A 14,044-nucleotide genomic window follows, 5' to 3' on the forward strand; every position below is an offset into this window, starting at 1 on the left:
CCTATTGTCGTCTACCTTCACTTACATTCTTTTTTTTTTTTTTTTTTTTTTTTTTTTTTTTTTTTTTGGTTTTTCGAGACAGGGTTTCTCTGTGTAGCTTTGCGCCTTTCCTGGAGCTCACTTGGTAGCCCAGGCTGGCCTCGAACTCACAGAGATCCGCCTGGCTCTGCCTCCCGAGTGCTGGGATTAAAGGCGTGCGCCACCAACGCCCGGCCATACCTTCACTTACATTCTTATACACCCTCCTCTGCAATGGTGCCCGAGCTTTTGGAGGGAAGAGTGTGGTGTATAGGTTTCATTTAGGGCTGAACATCCTACAGTCTGTTATTCTCATTTGGGCATTTGCCCAATTGTGGGTCTCTGCATTGATCATTATCTACTATAAAATGTAAGCTCCTCTGATGAGGATTGAGAGATACTTTAATATATGGGTATAATGATAGGTCATTTGATTTAATACTGTGGCCTTTTAGCAGCATGATAGTAGTAGGTTTTCTCCTAGGGTCTTAACTGTCTAGCCATTGGTTCTTGGCCTGATAATGGTGTCGAGGATAGGTTTCATCTTGTGGAGTGTACCTTTAATCCAATCAGAAAGTAATTGTTTACTTCCATGATGTTGGCCTTAAGGTCTTAATAACTCTCTTCTTTAATCTTATCCCAACTCAAGTGATGTCTTTCTGCAAACTTGAGTCTCTCTTGAGAGTCAATAAAATATGTAATTATTTGGGGGGGATTTGTGAAGCCTAGAAGACTTCACAAGTAGGGACATGTAGGACAGGAATTTGAATTGAGTAATTCTGGTTTATATCTCTAAGTTGGATTTTGTTAAATTATTTAACACTTCTAATCTCCCTTTTCAAAACTGAAAACGTTCATATAAAGTACTATTTGAGATGGAGAGATGGATGTCAGTTAACAGCATGTACTTGCTCCTATTTGGAAATATTTGGTGTTTTTCTATATTTAGCAAATAGATATTCCTGTTCATCTTTATAAGAGAATTCTGTATACTATGTTGGAATTCAAGATGGACTCTGTCAGAAGCCACAGTCTTTGTTTGGTGACCATTAAGCCTAGCATAGTTGCTAAATGACTACTAATGTTTCCCTGAGAACTAGGGAGAGGCAGTTGGTGAGAACACTGTGTGGCAGGGAAGGCCGAGTGCTGAGTTCACTTCTGCTTTCTACATGGGAGCAGTGGTAGAACAGAGCTCCAGATGTCTGTGTGCAGTAAAACAAGAGCTCCTGAATGGTGGAGTTTATCGTGGGTCAAATGCCAGTTTTCCTCACACTGCTGGCAATATTAGACAAGTCACATGCTCTTTGAGCCAGGACTTTCAGTGCCATCTTTTTGCCACATACCTGTGTCTCAGTTAGGGTTTTTTATTGCTGTGGAAAGACACCATGACCACAACAACTCTTATGAAGGAAAAAATATTTCATTGGGGTGACTTGTATTTTCAGAGGTTTAGTCCATTATCATTATTATGGTGTGACAAAGATGCCTTGCAGGCAGACATGGTGCTGGAGAAGAAGCTGAGAGTCCTACATCTTGACCCACAGGCAGCAAGTGATCTGAGACACTAGGCATGGCTTGAGCATATATGAGAACTCAAAGCCCACCCCCACAGTGACACACTTCCTCCAACAAGGCCATACCTGCTCCAACAAAGCCACACCTCCTAGTAGTGCCACTCCCTGTGAGCTTACCCCCATAATTACATTCAAACTACACATCTGTTTTGATTGGCACATTGCTACACGCAGTGGAAGCTGAGGAAGAATTGGAAAAGATGGCTGCCTGGCTGCAATAAAGACATTGGTGGAATCCCATTAATACTGGAATTTATCTCTAAATCATTATTAGGTTTATTTTGTAAAAACTCTGGTCTCCACTGCCCTATACTTACAGATTTCCCTGACTTTCAGGAGAATGCCCCTGAAAGCTGCTTCTTTGCTGTGTTCAGTTGCATAGTAGTGAACAGCAGATGCCCCTTTGGTCTAACACTACTGGATCTCACAGGTGCTGCATGGTGGTGATGGCACTTGCTCTTAAAATCCTCCTAAGTGTTTATTTCTCAAGTCTTACAAATAGGTTTTATGGAGGAAATAATTTAAACTTGACTCTTGAAAAGAATTTCCTATGCCATTTTTTTGAGGGGGAGGGTAAAGAAATACATGGATTTACCTATGTGGGATGCTTTTATGAAGTCTGGATATATTGTATACCCCATTCTTCCATTATTTTCACTATGTTTCTGTTTCTATAATAGATGATTCAACACGTGTTCCTCTTGGAAAACACAAGGACTACATCAATGCTAGTTATATTAGAATAGTAAATCATGATGAAGAGTATTTTTATATTGCTACTCAAGGACCACTGCCAGAAACTATAGAAGACTTTTGGCAAATGGTTATGGAAAATAACTGTAATGTTATTGCTATGATAACCAGAGAGATAGAAGGTGGAGTTATCAAGTGTCACAGTTACTGGCCCATTACTCTGAAGGAGCCATTGGAATTGAAACAGTTTCGAATCCTTCTAGAGAACTTTCAGATAACTCAGTATTTCATCATTCGAATATTTCAAATTGTGAAGAAGTCCGTAAGTCTTAAAATGTCGCTAGTAGATGCATGTTTTACGATATAAGTTTGATGTATTCCACTAGAGTGGAATACATACTAAGAGTATGCTGTGTTCTGTTGATATCACTGGGAGGCCTGCTCTTTTCTCAAGGGAAATGGAGGAGCCATGAATCTGAGGGAGAGGGGGAGAATGGTGTTGGGAGGAATGGAGGGAGAGGAGGCTGTGGGCAGGATGAAGAATAAAGAAAAAAAAGTAACCTTTGCCAGTGGTAGTAGCACATGCTACCTTCAATCCCAGAACTTCAGGCACAGAAGTAGGAAGCTCTCTGTGACTTCGATGTTAGCCTGGTCTACAGAGAGAGTTCCAGGACAGCCAGCACTAGAGAGAGACCCTGTCTCTAAAAGAAAAATAAAAGTAACTTTTAACCTCTTTTTGTCTAGGAATGAAGCTATAAATTTTCACTTCTGCTTAGCCAAACTTTGGAAAGAGAAGACAACGGAAAGGGGAAAGCAGGGTGGGGGAGTGGTCCTAGATGTTTCTGGTCCTGGGACATGCTTTGGTGGCTTCTGTCAAGTGTGGCAGCCATGCACTGAGTTTGTCCAGAGTGCACACCACTGCTGCATTTCACTGCTACACAGCGAACAAGGAAATATCTGTATTCTCCCATCTTTGAGCTGTTGTGCTCAGTGCTAATGCCAAGATTCACATGGGGTGCTTTGGAGCAGAGATGGGAAATACTTAGTGTTCTCTGGAGTTTGAGAAAAGGGTTACTGAAGGTAACATCACAACTGGATTGTGAGGGACCTAGCTGAGAAAGAAAGGAAGCAAGCAATTGAAAAAGAAATTGCCTTGGCCGTGTGTGTGTGTGTGTGTGTGTGTGTGTGTGTGTGTGTGTGTGTGTTAAATGCTCTGGAACATAAATTTGTTCATTATTGAAGAACAATGAAGGATAAAGTATGGCTGTAGACAGAAAGAAGGAACCAGCTAGAACATGAGATACCCTATTTCTGCAAAAGAACAAAATTTTATAAGTGGTAACTGGGATTAAACACTCACAGGTTGTGTTTAATAAAATTTTTTTGTTTTTTTGTTTTTTAATAAAATTGCCAGACTTACCAGGTGCTTAGGACGTATAATTCATGATACAAAGAGGGTTTTGAAACCATGCTGTCCATGAATGTTTGGCTACTGTACCAGAATGTGCAGACCCTTCTGAATGTGTCAGCCCATTTTTTACTTTTAAGTACTTTGAAATCTTGGTTTTTCTGCAGCCTCATGATATAGAAGAAAGGTGGTAGCTCTGGATTTAGAAGGCATACATTCAAATCCAAGCTCGAAATATGGAAGCCTTGTGACCTAGCATTTACCTCCCAATCCTGGTCTCTAAAAATGGAGACAAAATAGTGCTTTTATCTTAGGCTGATATAAAGATTTAATTAGATAACCTATGTGAAGCTCCTGCCACATTACCTGGTGGGGAGCAAATGTTGGATTCCTGCCTCCTGGGGAGCATTCTTATTTTTATTGTTTTCATTATTGTGTTCTTTTTTAAATGGAGAAAGCTAAGTCTGGCAACTTTCAGTTTCTGTAAACATCAAAATTAGGTTACCACACTCTGAATGCTCTATATACCAGTATCCACTACCTCCACCACCATCATCATTGGTGGTGGTAGTATATTAGAAATTGAAATGAGCTCTCTAATATATGAAATCAATAAACTTCTCTGTGTCTCTCCAACAGACAGGAATGAGTCACTGCGTAAAACACTTGCAGTTCACCAAGTGGCCAGACCATGGCACTCCTGTCTCAGCAGACTTTTTCATAAAATATGTCCGTTATGTGAGGAAGAGCCACATTACAGGACCCCTGATTGTTCACTGCAGTGCTGGTGTAGGCCGGACGGGGGTGTTAATATGTGTGGATGTCGTGTTCTGTGCCATCGAGAAGAACTACTCAGTAAGTGTGTGATGAAGCCGATGAACTGATACTGTCTTTAAGCATGGTTTTTAACAGCCTGGTGTTAGTGGAAGACTGACCTGGACCAGCGTAGCCCATCAGTGGCTCAGTAGCTTGGGAGACCTCATTCTCACTCGGCTTGCTGCAGGCTCCTGGGAATGGTAGTGAGGATTAAAGTGTATTATATAAATAATTGGTGAGGATAGTATAGAAAGGAATGGACTCTCCGTAAGTACGAATTCATTTCCTTCCTTTGTGCACCACTTATGGCTTTAGTATTTTCCTAGGTAAGCTCAGTGAAGTCTGCTTGCTTTTAGTGAACAAATCTGACATGCATGTATGTTGAAAAAATGTTGAGCTCAGAGTTAATGAGAGGTCTCTAGGCTTAACTGCCAATTTTACTGTATGCTTTAGATTTGGGTGACTTTATATAATTTGCTCATCCTCAACTTCAGCCCTCAAAATCAGTTTTCTTAACATAAAATGAGGAGAGAAATATGCATGGATATGAGCCAAACATTAGCAATTCCTTACTTTTCTCCTAAACGGAAGTGTGAGAGACAGAGTTTGATATATGATGGTTATACTCTCCTTTACTGTTACTAAGCGGAATGAGAATGTGATTTTAGATGTGTGGCACAATGGCTTACCTCCCGAACTGTTCCGTGCCGCAGCACCGAGGTACCTGCCTAGTGTGCGGGCACCGTAGAAGGCAGCTCTTACACTGCCCGTATGGAATGTGACAGTCCTTAACCTCAGTCACCAGTTGACAGGCTGAGAGCCATTTGCCCTGGCAGATGTATCCTGCAGTTACCTTCCTGTGGGACAGGGTAAATTACTGGAGTTCCAGGCTTTGCACAGTCGTACTCCAAGAGAGGCAGGCCTCCCTGAGGTGGAAGATCAAGGAGGAGCCAGGCAAACAGTCCTTAGGGAAAGATGGGTCTTCTCCTATCTGCTAGCATTTCACTCTTGTGATTGTGTGTTAGTGTCTGAACACTGAAGGATGGACCTGGCCTGCTTAGAGCAGGCACAACTCCAGCAGGTTGTGCAAGTGAGAATGAGAATTGGCAGCGCTGTCCGAAACAAACTCACAGCATCATTATGAATGATGAATATAAATTGGCTAGTCAAAAAACAAAAATGTCCTAAAATGCTGAAAGCTTAACTAGGAACTAATGTTTTATCCTTTAGCAGTGAATACGCTGGTATAATGTTGTTAGCTCATGTATTATCTATCACAAGTTCTGAAGTGATTTACGAACATTTATCCTGGTTTCACATTCCTGTAGCAGCTGTAAAAGCTATGTATCTTTTGTCCAATCTAAGCAGTACTGTTTCCCCCACATAATAGCTTCTTTTCACTTAAAATACCTGTTATCACTGATCTTCTATGGTTTATTTGGTAGTTTTTTTTTCTTAGTGGTGCTTTGTCTGAGTTGAGGTTGTAGATCAGTAGTGGGTGCTTGCCTGGCATGATCAAGGTGTGATGTCCAACACTGAAAAAATGATGCTTCTAATTTATGAAATACTGTGGCTGAAAATAAGAAGTGTAGGACTCCATACTGTCAGTAACTCACGTTCTTATTGATGCCATGGTCTACTCGCCTGAGAAATTATGTTCACTAGACCTTGTTTGTTGTCACCAGAGAGTTAAGTCTGTGGAAGGACTCAGGGTCCTTGGCATGTCCATGCCTGTGTCAACAGCACGCATTTCCTCTAGACGCCACCCACACAGGGCTTCTTCCTCTGCTCCCTACAGATATAAAAATAAGAGGGTATTTTTATTGTCTTTTTATTGTTATTTACAACCACTTAATCAAGCTGGGTTAAAACCCCTTAAAACATTGAGAACAAACTAGTTCTTGACTGGAAGAAACATCAAGAGTTTGTCAAATATTCTCAGCAAAACTTTTTTTCTTTTTTTCCATTGTGAGCATATAGTAACTGTTAACCACCAGCTAATGTAATGAAGAGAACTGTGATGCAATGGGGAGAATAAGCCAAAATGAAACACATTTTCCTTCTTATCATTTAACTTATATGCAACAGTATTAACCACAGTCTCATCTGGAAGGTATTGGCTCTTTTTGCTTTGTTAGTAGAGTAGGACTGTTGATGAAGCAGTGTGTTGACTTACCTTCTGATTTAAAGCCTTGAATCTTTTTTTGTCATTATGGTTTAAATGTCTGAATTTCATCCTGCAGAATATGAGCTGCAAGTCACATTTGTGCTGCAGTACTTTGAGTTTCTAGTTTAGAACTAGGTGCATTTGTCATCAATGCAAGCTCAGCTTGGCAAGAGTGAACCTCTCTCCTATCCACCATGCACCGACTGAATCCCTGTTGGTGTTTACAGTCGTGTTCAGCGGAGCTGGTGTCACTCTCTGTCATTAGCTAGTTCCCAAATTTATCAGCCTAGAGCATCATTAGAAATAACTGTCTTTTGCCATCTGTTTACCAAAATTTCAAAGAAAGAAAGAAATCATTAGAGCAGTTTTAACCGTTTTTTTTTTTTTTTGACGGCTATATATGGTTTTTACTGTTAGCAATTCAAACACTATTTTGTAGAAGCCTGCCCAGCATTAAAGTGGGAAATGTTGAATATCTGCTTTTGCTGGCTTTCTAATTTAATGTCTATAAAATAATTCTTTTGTTTTTGTATAAATGCTTCTTATTATGAATGGCATTAAGTTAATGGTCCCTTTGCTTTGTTAGCCAGCACATCTTTGTAAATAATACATGTGTGGTTTTAGCACATACAAACAATAATTATTATAAAACTCAGTTACATGAGGAACCTCAATTCCTATAGAATTTGTGTGAAATCTTTTAGCTTTCATTTCCTCTCAGTCACTTCCGTCTTTTGTTGACCAGTACAACCCTACTAGGAAGGCTGTGTCCTTCTTGACAAGATAATTCAGCAAAGCTTCTTTTGCCATCAATAAATTAAGGTTGAGGACTGTGGATTAATTACCATAATTTACCTAACACTAAGTTATAATTTAAGAGCTTCTAATAGATAAATGTTTTAATTTTAATTACTTAACCTTAGTTTTTCTTTTTGTGCATCATGTTTCAAATATCAACTCTAGGAACCTAGATCCCAAGGAAACTTTCTACTGTTTTCCAGGAATTCAGGTTTTATATTTTATACCTAAGTCCATACTCCATGTTGAGCATGTAAAGTATAAAGTTTTGGTTAAGATTTATTTAACTCATTTATTTACTGGATATGGATAACCAGTTGTTCCTAGACCATTGTTCAGAAGATTATTCTTCCTATTTAGAGTTGCTGATATACCTTTATTTAAAATCATTTAGTATATTCCCATGGGGCTGTTCTAGCTCTGGAGCCTCTTTCATTGATCTGTGTGTTTTATTTTGCTGCCAGTATCAATCTTTGGATCTCTGTAACTACGCAAAATATTTAATATTAGATAGACTCATTCCTTACACTTTTATTCTTACATTTCAAAGGTGTCTTAGCCAGTTCAGAGTCTTAGTTTCCCAGTAGAAATTTTATGGCTAGTTTGTGTCTTGGTTAGGATTTCTATTGCTGTGATAAAAAGAAGCTGGAGGAGAAAGGGTTTGTGTCAGCTCACAGCTCCATGTCACACACGGTGCATCGCTGGTGGAAATTGGGGCAGGAACTCAAGGCTGAAGCCAGAGGCAGGAAGAGTGCAGCTTACTGGCTTGCTTCCCATGACCAGCTGCCCAGCGATGGTACACTGACAGCAGCCTAGGCCCTCCATGTCCATCGCCAACAAAGAAAGGACACCACGGACTTGCCCACAGGCCAGTCTTATGGAGGCATTTGCTCAGTTAAGACTTCTTCCCAGATATGTCTCTAACCTCTGTCAAGCTGACATAAAACTAGTCAGCACAGCTTGCCTGATGGGACTGTGGTAAAAATTACTTGAAGCCTATATATGACTGTATTGAATTCCCTGAATTTAATCAGCAAGTCAATGAACATACTATATAGTTCTTCATTTATTAGGTCTTTTTTTGCATTCTTTTGTAAGTATTCCACAATTTTCTGAATATAGATTATGTATTTTGTTAAATTTATCCTATTTCATTTTCTTTGAGGAAATTGTAAATTTACTATTTTAACTTTCAGTTTTCACATATTTATTGCAATAAAAATGAAATGTAGAAATGCAAGTGACTTTTATGTTGATTTTATATCCTGTGACCTTGTCAAGCTCATTTATTCTGGAGTCTTATTTAGTTATGGTTAGTTATCATTTTTTACAAAGATGATTTGTGGCATCTGCAAATAGATTTATTGCTTTCTTTTCAATATGCATTCCTTCTTATTTTCCAGATTAATTCCTCTATAATTTGTTCTACAAAAGACCTTAGGGAGAAGATGAGAGGCAGGCTACAGATTGGGAGAAAATATTTGGAAACTATGTATCCAAGAAATGCCATGCATCTTGAATGCATAAAGCACCCTGAGAAACAATAGCTGTGGTCACTAAAGTGCTTGCCTTGTAGTCTTGAGGACCTGAGGTCAATCTCCAGAACCCACATGATGTCACTCACTGTGATCCTAGCATTTAGGAGGCAGAGACAGGTGGATCCCTGAAGGTCATTGATGAACCAACCTAGCCTAATAGATGAGCCCAGGTCCCAGAAGGAAACTGCCTGGAAAAATAAGGTGGACAATTCCCAAGGGATGAGACCTAAAGTTGACTTCTGGATTCTAAATGTACATGTACCTGCACATACATGAACACACACACACACACACACACACACACACACACACACACACACACACACACACGATAAAATAAAAATATGCAGGGTTATGGTTGAAAATCTTAAATATTATGTTAGCATGGCCATGTTAGTGTGTCTGTACTGTTCTTGCACCACACCAACTTTCCCGATGAGTTGTCTGTGCCTGAGCTGGTCCATAGGCTATCAGCTGGTCCCTCTCCGCAGTGATCCACCACCAGAGTCCGGCGACTGTAAGAGTTCCTAAATTCTTCAGGCATTTGGACTCATGTCGTTGTGGACTAAGAGCAGACCCCTGTGACTTGCGGTCACTGCCACCTCTAGCTGTGCAGGTGCACACTGCTGTGTATAGTGACTGTTGCCAAAGGTCTCTTGATATAGGAGACAGCATGCTCGTGTGGCCCAGGAGGGTCTGCTGTGCTCGACCAGATCCCACTGCTGCTTCCACAAAGGGGCAGTTCCGTTGGGAGCACATCTCATAAGTGATAGTTTCCTCCCTGCCCTTGTCTGCTAAAACAAGTCCTCCTCCATTAGGCTGGACTTTAAAACATATATTGTTATAAACGGCTTCTGTCCCAAACAAACAAGAAAGAAACCGAACTTACCTGTCTTAATTACAGATAAACTCAGGCTCAGAAATGGAGGCAGTATGCTACTTACCCAGAAAACTACAGTGCTGTGTTTTCAAACATCTTCATAACAATCAAATTCATCAAGCGATTTTTTAGTATATTAAGTATTAATAAAAAGTTAATTCAAGATACATAAACCACTGGAATGAAAATTTTTATGCTGTGCTGTTTTATTACTTAGAAATATACTGAAAATGTTGTATTTCTAATTGTGTTTCAAACTGGATTCTTTAAATTTAAAATAAATAAAAAGCTAAAAAATAAAAAAAATGTATATTGTGACTGGAAAAGAGATCTTTCTGGTTACATCTCAACATCTCTTCCCTAGAAAGAGGTATAGAGTGCTCATTTGGCAGTCTGTGGGTCTGTGTCTCTCCACTGTCTGGATAACTCAGTTACTGCCATCTCATTTCAGTTCAACATTCTGAACATAGTGACCCAGATGAGAAAACAGCGTCAAGGCATGATCCAAACAAAGGTAGGCGCTCCTCTCATAACTCTAACAAGAGCAGGCAAGGTAAAGATAGCACACTGTAGCACTTACAGTTCATAATGTTCTTTTTACCTTTGGGATTGCATTCATTCTTACTGTTCCAGGTGGACATTGGGGGAGTTGTTTTGTTCTGATAATCTTGATAAAGTACATTAGGTTCCCAGCAAGGGAATCTGTTTCATGGGGTTACTCAGAGGGCAAGGGAGAGGCCATGCTGCGTAAGCAGTGTATCTAATTTGATTACTGAGTTTCTAGACAATAATTTGAAATGTGTACTTGCTTCTATGTCTGTCTGTCGATTGATTATTGGCATGTTATAAAAAGATATTTATTATTTCACAGATTAGTTTGTAATCACCAGGGAAAAATAAAGGGAATATTTATAGTAAAAACAGTTGCCTCTGAACTGATACGTATACTATCTATAATGTGTATATCTAATTAGGGATATATTTGGTTGTATATTTATATAGCAATTGTATACATTTGAAATGTTATAATTACATGAGGGATTAAAGAATTAGGTTAGCTAGAGAAGACACAAGGAAACGGATGTTGACATTTCCCTTCTGTTTAGACACTGCCTGTTAAAGAGTTGTAGACCAGCACATTTCTTTGGATTATTGATGTTCTTCATATTTAAATATATACTTGCTTAAAGAAGTTCTTAAGTATTTATAGATAAACATTTATTCTTTGAGAGGAATTTTCGTACGTGACTGGAAAAGATTCCAGATGTCTTCTCCCAAATGAGACACTGGTGTCTGCTTACTCACCACTGTCATTTGTGTGTGTACAGGAGCAATATCACTTTTGTTATGAAATTGTGGTTGAAGTTCTTCAGAATCTTCTGACTTTGAGTTAAGAAAGAGTCTGCGCCTCTCACTTGAGATTACCAAGAAGCCTGTGCTGAAGGGTCTGCTGGCCATGCCGTTTGCTTCTGATTTTCTCTCTGAAGTCTCCCTGAAGGCAGCGTCGTCGGCACGGAGTGAACTGTTTTCACTTGATCTTTCTGGACAATAGCAAACACCCTCCCATGTTTTCCAGTGGAACAAGAGTTCCGTGAAACAACCTCAGTTCAGCTGTTTGGTGTAAGGGATTAGAGAGCTCAAGAAAAGACTTCAGTGTATTCATTAAGATTTTATTTGGAAAGTGGACAAAAGCCTCAAAAGATTTCTAACACGGTACAGCCTTATTCTGGGAGAACATGGAGCCAATGAACTTGAGATTCATGTCTTGACCTCTCATGAGCATTTTGCAGATTTAAAGAACATTTTGTGTTCTTTAAAGAAGCTAGAGTCCATACTCCCATCTGGTAATTGAATAACTCAAAAGGACTCTAGGATGGATTGGCTTTTGATATACATTGTTTTTTTTTGTGTGTCCTATATTTCCATGGTCCCAGAGTACCCTAGGGATTTCCAAGGAAGAGCTACCTTCCTGGAGCAGTCAGGCCCTTGTCCTGCTGCCCTGGGAAACCCCTTGTGGGTGAATAGTCCCTCCTCTCCCTCCCATGAACACACTGCTTATCAGCCCCAAACGAAAATACTCATCCATCTGTAGATTCAGTGGAAATGTTTACCAGGCCCAGCTTCTTTCCTATCCTGCCCTAGCAGTTAACATGCCATTCTGTCTGCTTTATCAGAAGCAATTATTATGAGGTACTTGCCTCTTAATCTTTAGCTAACCAATAAACTTTAATATAAGGATATTGCTATGTAAGTTTGAGTCATTTTTGGTATCTGTTATACCAAGTGTTTTTTTTTTTTTTTTAACTAAGCTCTAAAAAGAAGTTTTTGTTTGTTTGTCTTTCTCTCTTTTTTTTTTTTCTCTAGAGGCCCATTAAGTTGTTTCTTTCTCTGCAGAAAAAATTACATGCAGGACATTGGAACTAGATTTTGGAAAACCAAATTCATAGTTGTGAAAGTGAAAACTTCTATATTCTTGTTAAAAACTCCTGGCCATTATTATATTCATCATACCGAGATTCTGCCTCAGACAGTTATAGTGATTCTTTGGTTAAGGGGTTTTGGTGATCAGTCATTCTTAATTATAAGCCACAAAGCAATTGATAAGTGTATTTGTACAGTGAATTCAGTAGTGATCAGAGCTGTGAATCATATTGAAAATTCCTAAAATTATAAATACTAAACTTTCAAGAGGTTATTGCTTTGGTTAAATGAATACTTGAATTGGTTGAATTAGAATCGATAAGTCTCACTTTAAAAATAATTATATGCCATATATTTGACATTAACTCAAGTTGATGATTATAGCTATTTATACTGTTTATATACAAAAGTCTATGCTGAACAATAATATCATTTTGTATGTTATTAAATGAAAATATTTACTATGTATTGCCTGAAGTATTTTTATTTATCAGGATCTTGTGATTTCTTGTGCAGAAACATTCCCCATGTTGTGATGAGTATGCCCCTTTTTAAATGTGTGTTATATTTTTACAGCTGGACTATTTTGAGTTTTCCTGGGAATTTAAGTAAGTAAACATGGGAATACTAATTGCATTTGTTTTCATTTTGTTCTTGAAGGTGAACTTCAAGGTAAAAAGTTGGGATGAATTGAAATCCTAACTTCTGTACCAGTAGTAAATCATTTTCCACCTGAATGGGAGTCTGCAGCTCTCATTGGTACCTTTGTGAAGCTGATTTAAAGAAAGTTTTAAAATATTTATAAGTAAGCATAGATAATTATTAACTTTTAACTTCAAATACATATTTTAGTGATGCTTAAGTGTTAGATCAAGGCTTTTCAGAAATAAGTACTACATATTTTATCCTCACACTACTTTTACTAATTTATTTTTCTTTTGATTTTTTCACTCTCAGTCTCTCTATAACATCTAACTTCCAATGAAGTTTACATTTATGACTCAAAAGCCATTTCAATGATTCATTTTATTAAAAAATCTCAAAGGAAAACACCTTGAAAAACTTAAAATGAAATTTCCATTTTCTACTTAGTTTTTTCTAAGTCCTAGAAAGAATTTTCTTCTGTGTTGTCTTGAGATTTGAAAAACTGAAAGAGAAGAGTTGGAATGTGTTCACTCGGCAAAAAAAAAAAAAAAAAATGGTTAGCGGACTCGGGAGGGAGGATGGATGGCTTAGAGCACTCAGTTAGTCTATAACTATGATCCAAAAGTAGGAGTAATGGCTTCATTATGAAACAGCCTGAAACTGAAGGTATTGTAAAAGCTATCCAATACAGCTATCATCGCTGAGGCTTGACCATGATAAAGAACAATTTTTTAAAAATCACATTGTATTTGAGGGTGGAAAAGTAGACTCCATTAACAAAGCCATCAGTGCTATTACTAGTGAGTGAGCTGTGGATAGTGTAAGGGTACAAAGTACAGTCATGACTATTAATATTGGACAGCTAACATTACTTATTTGCCTTCATAAAAATAAGTTTACTGAAAATAATATTAGAAAATATGTTACAAAGTCAGAATCCAAGGTGCCTTTGTAAAATGTGATCTTTCTCTATGGCTATTCAACTATCCTTTGATAGCACACCCTAGTCGGCTTGTATTTGTAATGTTGCAGGCTCATTCACTTACAATATCATCTGCAGATGCTTTTGTGATGCAATAGAAATGG

At 38.5% G+C, this 14,044-nt stretch overlaps 1 protein-coding gene across 16 annotated transcripts in view; it reads left to right on the forward strand.

The window, feature by feature from the left end:
* Positions 1-12,779, forward strand: part of Ptpn20 (protein tyrosine phosphatase non-receptor type 20) — an 84,789-nt gene extending 72,010 nt beyond the window's left edge. For 11 of the 16 annotated variants that reach the window (XM_042284305.2, XM_042284303.2, XM_076544376.1 and 8 more), the window contains 4 exons: positions 2,273-2,607; positions 4,333-4,548; positions 10,344-10,406; positions 11,221-12,779. In XM_042284305.2, coding sequence (XP_042140239.1) covers positions 2,273-2,607; positions 4,333-4,548; positions 10,344-10,406; positions 11,221-11,286 — 680 coding nt within the window. In that variant the 3' untranslated portion in view covers positions 11,287-12,779. Of the gene's footprint in view, positions 1-2,272; positions 2,608-4,332; positions 4,549-8,877; positions 9,163-10,343; positions 10,407-11,220 lie in introns of those variants that run through there. The other 5 variants (XM_076544372.1, XM_076544371.1, XM_076544370.1 and 2 more) reach the window with 4 other exon arrangements.
* Positions 12,780-14,044: the final 1,265 nt, after the last annotated feature.

Source organism: Peromyscus maniculatus, chromosome 9, assembly GCF_049852395.1.
Source record: "Peromyscus maniculatus bairdii isolate BWxNUB_F1_BW_parent chromosome 9, HU_Pman_BW_mat_3.1, whole genome shotgun sequence".
Lineage (NCBI taxonomy): Eukaryota > Metazoa > Chordata > Mammalia > Rodentia > Cricetidae > Peromyscus > Peromyscus maniculatus.